The sequence below is a fragment of the Merops nubicus genome, unplaced genomic scaffold (assembly GCF_000691845.1).
Source record: "Merops nubicus isolate BGI_N331 unplaced genomic scaffold, ASM69184v1 scaffold42590, whole genome shotgun sequence".
NCBI classification, from domain to species: Eukaryota; Metazoa; Chordata; class Aves; order Coraciiformes; family Meropidae; genus Merops; species Merops nubicus.
Genome location: NW_008581625.1, coordinates 15834 through 19979, shown reverse-complemented (window position 1 = coordinate 19979; position 4146 = coordinate 15834). Strand labels below are relative to the sequence as shown.

The 4146-nt window shown below is 42.1% G+C and overlaps 1 protein-coding gene across 1 annotated transcript in view; it reads left to right on the top strand.

Annotated features, from left to right (window-relative positions):
- Positions 1–3334: 3334 nt before the first annotated feature.
- TFAP2B (transcription factor AP-2 beta (activating enhancer binding protein 2 beta)) overlaps positions 3335–4146 on the top strand; it is a gene marked incomplete at its 5' end in the record, with an annotated part of 16445 nt that continues 15633 nt past the window's right edge. The window contains one exon of the mRNA XM_008935063.1: positions 3335–3395. Coding sequence (XP_008933311.1) covers positions 3335–3395 — 61 coding nt within the window. The remainder of the gene's footprint in view (positions 3396–4146) is intronic.

Sequence of the window (4146 nt, the reverse complement as noted above, 5' to 3'; positions counted from 1 at the left end):
GGGGCAGATGAGGCTGAGGTGTGGCGAGACTGGGCTGCTTCTTTTGGGGTGCTGAGGCCGCGGAAAACGAAACGGGCCCTTTATTTCGCAAAGTTTGGGCTCAGGCTGGGGGAGGAGGGAAGAGGAAGAGGAGGGTGTCCCAGGGAGAAACACGTGAAGGAAGAAGTGTCCAACTGCATGTTAGCACAGGCAGGAGGGAAAGCAGCCCAACACTCGCTCCTACCCTTCAGCATTCTCTCTTCTTGTCCCCTCGCTTGTAGCAGATGAAGCTGGGCAGTTTCCCACCCTGATTTTTTAATACGGATTTATTCCGAATTCAAGGAATCCGTTCCAGCCACAAGGATTTAGGCGATGCTTACTACCCACCAACTCCAGAGACAATTTCCAGGAAAGACCTCAAATAGTGGTTGATTTGGTGGTTTGGTTTTTTAACGTCTTAGTAGTCCGAAAAGTTTAATTGATATCTAACTCCCGAGTTGGCTAAAGATGTGGGGTTTTTTTGGGGGGTTAATTTATGCATGTCTGATCAAATACATGCCAGGAGAATGGGTTGGGCAGACAAGGGAGAAGGAGACAGAGAAAAAGAGTGCGTGACAGAAAGGAACAGTGGTTATTTTACAAACACCGGAGCCAGGCCATGTGTGAGCCATTGTCCAGGGCTAGAATTAAGGGTTGGGAACACGAGAGCGCCCTGTTATTGTAAACAGGACGTGTTGTATTGCCACTGCTGCCCCTTTGCGAGAGGAATTTTCAATCTGCTATTTGCAGCCCTCAGACAAGCCAAGACCCACTGATTGAAAGCCAATTTGCCTCCTCGAATAGGCACTCTGAAAAACACCAGTTGGGCTTTGGGTTGGTTGTTGGGTTTTTCTTTGGTTTGGGGTTTGTTTTTTTGGTTTAGGTGTTTGGTTTTGGTTTGTTTTTTTTTTTTTCCTGCTAGGCAAAAGTAGTAGTAAAAGATAGGATAAAGGAAACGTATAGGGGAGGAACTAGATTCTTTAGACTCTTTAAAGGAAAATAAAAAGATTAATCTTCAGGGGGTTTCCTCGTTTTTATCCCTAACTGTGAACTAAGGTGTATATATACGGTACCCAAGAAGCTCCGTGCTATCAGATTATTGGAGGAGAGGGGAGAGGGGAATGTTCCTCTCTAGATTTTATAAGTATATCTGGAAACTCATCACCTTTCCCCTCCCTGCACACACACCTCCACTCCTCTTCCTCCTCCTCCTCACTCACACAGCCGTCCCCGCTCCTATGTGCTAGCTAACACGGAAAGCTGAGTTACACCAAAACACCCAAGTCTCTTATAAAGTAACCCCTGGTATCACTTTTAACTAAAGAAGTCTAGTAATTAAAAGTCTGAGTTGTTTTTCCACGTTTCCGCATGCAGTCCTAATTAAATCTTTACGATCCTCTCTGTGACTATTAACTGCCAGCATGCTGAGCGAATATCCTGTACAAAAACCCAGCAGGAGGGCGTAATTAGATAGAAAATCAGACAGGAGTCTTCTCATTAACTACAACAACTAACCCACGTTGCTGATGGAGCGAGAGGAGTGCACGCACACACATAAAGCGTGTGCACAAGCGTCGGCTCCAGAGATAAGGTGAGATGAGGAAGAAAAATTAAAAAATAATAGTAATAATAAAAAATAAAGAAGAGGAAAAATGGCGTTTCATGTTTACCTCCAGTTCTGTGCCATTGAGGAGCACCACGCTGCACTCCAGCAGGCTGCAGGATTTGCCCATCATCCCTCTCTGGGAGCTGCTCAGGGAAAGGAGGGAAGACTTTGTAATTTTATTTTGTGCCCTTTAGGTATGTAGGCTATTGATTATGAGAGAGGCACAGCCATGCACAAACACACAGCATAAGGAGCCACTGTGTGTGTGTGTGAGCTCGTTTGAGTGGGGATTCGAGGAAAATGAAAGGGAAGATCTCAGAAAATATTGTTCCGTCATATTTTTCAGAGATGTAATTTTCTCCTAAATCATATTCTTCCATCTTCGACGTCTCTGCTGAGCAGAGAGACAGTCGGAGATAAGGGCTGGATCCGGATAAGCCTCTCGGTGTAGCAAAGATAAAGTTAAAATAATAGGGAAAAAATAATTGCTTTGCTCTAAAGATGTTATTCTATCAGGAAAAAAAAAGGAAAAAAAAAGTGACAGCTCCCCAGTATGCAACAAACAACAGGAAAACCCCAAACTCTAGATAGTAATAATAATAAAATTAAACCAAGAAACCCACAGGTCCTCCCCTCCTCTGAAACCTAGCATTTAACACGGAACCTGTCGTAATTCTGCAATAAATTCCTCTTATGACCCCTTTTCTGTTGGGGAGAGGGTTTTGCTGTGCCGGCCGCAGCTTCAGCGGCAATTTCTGTTTGTTTGTTTGCTGTATGTCTCACTTTGGTGCTGAGAAATGGAACCCAAGGTTTGTCCTGTCCTCTGTGCCCGCCTTTGTTCTCTTCCCTGCTAAAGAAGTTAATGCCGTAATAACAGGTGTGCTATTAAGCTGGGTGGAAAAAAAAAAAAGGGGTAAAAAAATAAATATTTATATATATATAAAGGCTTTGAAAAGGAAATTGGGACCCTTTTCCTAAGCAATCAATTTTCAATGTAATATTTCACACTTTTGAGATCTCTATTCCTGCTCCCCCCTACCCATCTCCACTAATTCAGGACGTGGAGGCAACCTCGGGAGCTGTAAATCTTCTGCTTGTACCCTCTACGATGTGGGCGTTGCACTCCACTCCGAATTGCTCAGGCTTTAATTAAAAGTCCATAATGTAAACTATTATATATAAAAAGTAAATGGCCCTTGAATTATTAAGATGTAGCAGGGTTAAACAAACAAACAAACCAAAGGGGAAAAAAAAAAAGGGTAAAAAGAGGAGGGAGGGGGAGGAGAGGGGAGGGAAGATTTTAAGTTGTCCTTAATCGTGTTCATTTATGTCATTGCAATAGATCTTGCAGATGTTGCCAAATTGCCAGATTTTCAAAGGAAGAAATATAAAGCTTTACAGAATGCAAAGAAGCCTGTGTGATATCTATGTTTTATAAGATAACAAAACCAGTATTGCACCCCATATGCTTCACACCTCTTTTATAATTATTATTATTATTATTAGACTATATAATTTGTAAGAATTTCATCTCTTTGTCGATTTGAGGGAATAACAATAACAATAGTAAAAAAGAAAAAACAATCCCTCCTCCCCTAGTGAATTAATATAAATGGAAATAACAGAAACTCCAGTTTGGAATGACATGATTTATGTACGTGATTCTTTAATATCCAGTCAATTTGAATAGTGATGTTTTTATATCCACAGTCAGTTGAAGATGCCAATAACAGCGGTATGAACTTATTGGACCAGTCTGTCATTAAAAAAGGTATGGATTATTCCAACAAGCTAGACAAACTTCTTTTTTTTTTTTGTACTGTGTAACAATATCTTCATGATATATTTTTACTTTGGGGCAATTAATTTCTCCGGGAAGCAGGAATACATGGCAGCAATATGAATAGTTGATTGGACCGGCAGATAGAGTGAAGGGAAAAGGGAAGACACGTGAAAGGAAAAGTTTACATCCCTCCCTCGGCCTCCAAAGGGTTTAATGACACAACTGCTCTTTAATGGAGCACCCCATGTTCCAATGCAGATTCCACCGCCCCCCCTCTTCTTCTCCCCGCGATGGTCCTCGATGAGGACCCCTTGGCTTTTAATGGGGGAAGGGGATTGATTCCCTTTGGGGCATCGATGCATTTCCCAGGCGAATCAAACGTGAAGGGGAGAGAAAGAAATGCCTATGGAAAGGCAGCCGCGGCTTCTTCCACCCCCTCCCTCCACGAACCCCTCCTTCCCCATGCCCATTTTTTAAATCTTTCTACATATGCGCCCATGATTTAGTGTAACTGCACAATCACCCCATACTGTTAAAGGGAATGCGAGATTAACAAATGTTTGCAGTCTCTCGTACAGCTGTAAGCAAAATAATTAACTAATTAAACTAATTAAATGTAATTACAATAACTCATTTCGGGCGTATTGCAGCTGCTTAATTTTTTTACATTTCTCTGACAGTCACTGGAAGATGCTCGGCGATTAGTGTTGTGTTATGCTGGTAGACATTAAACAGATCA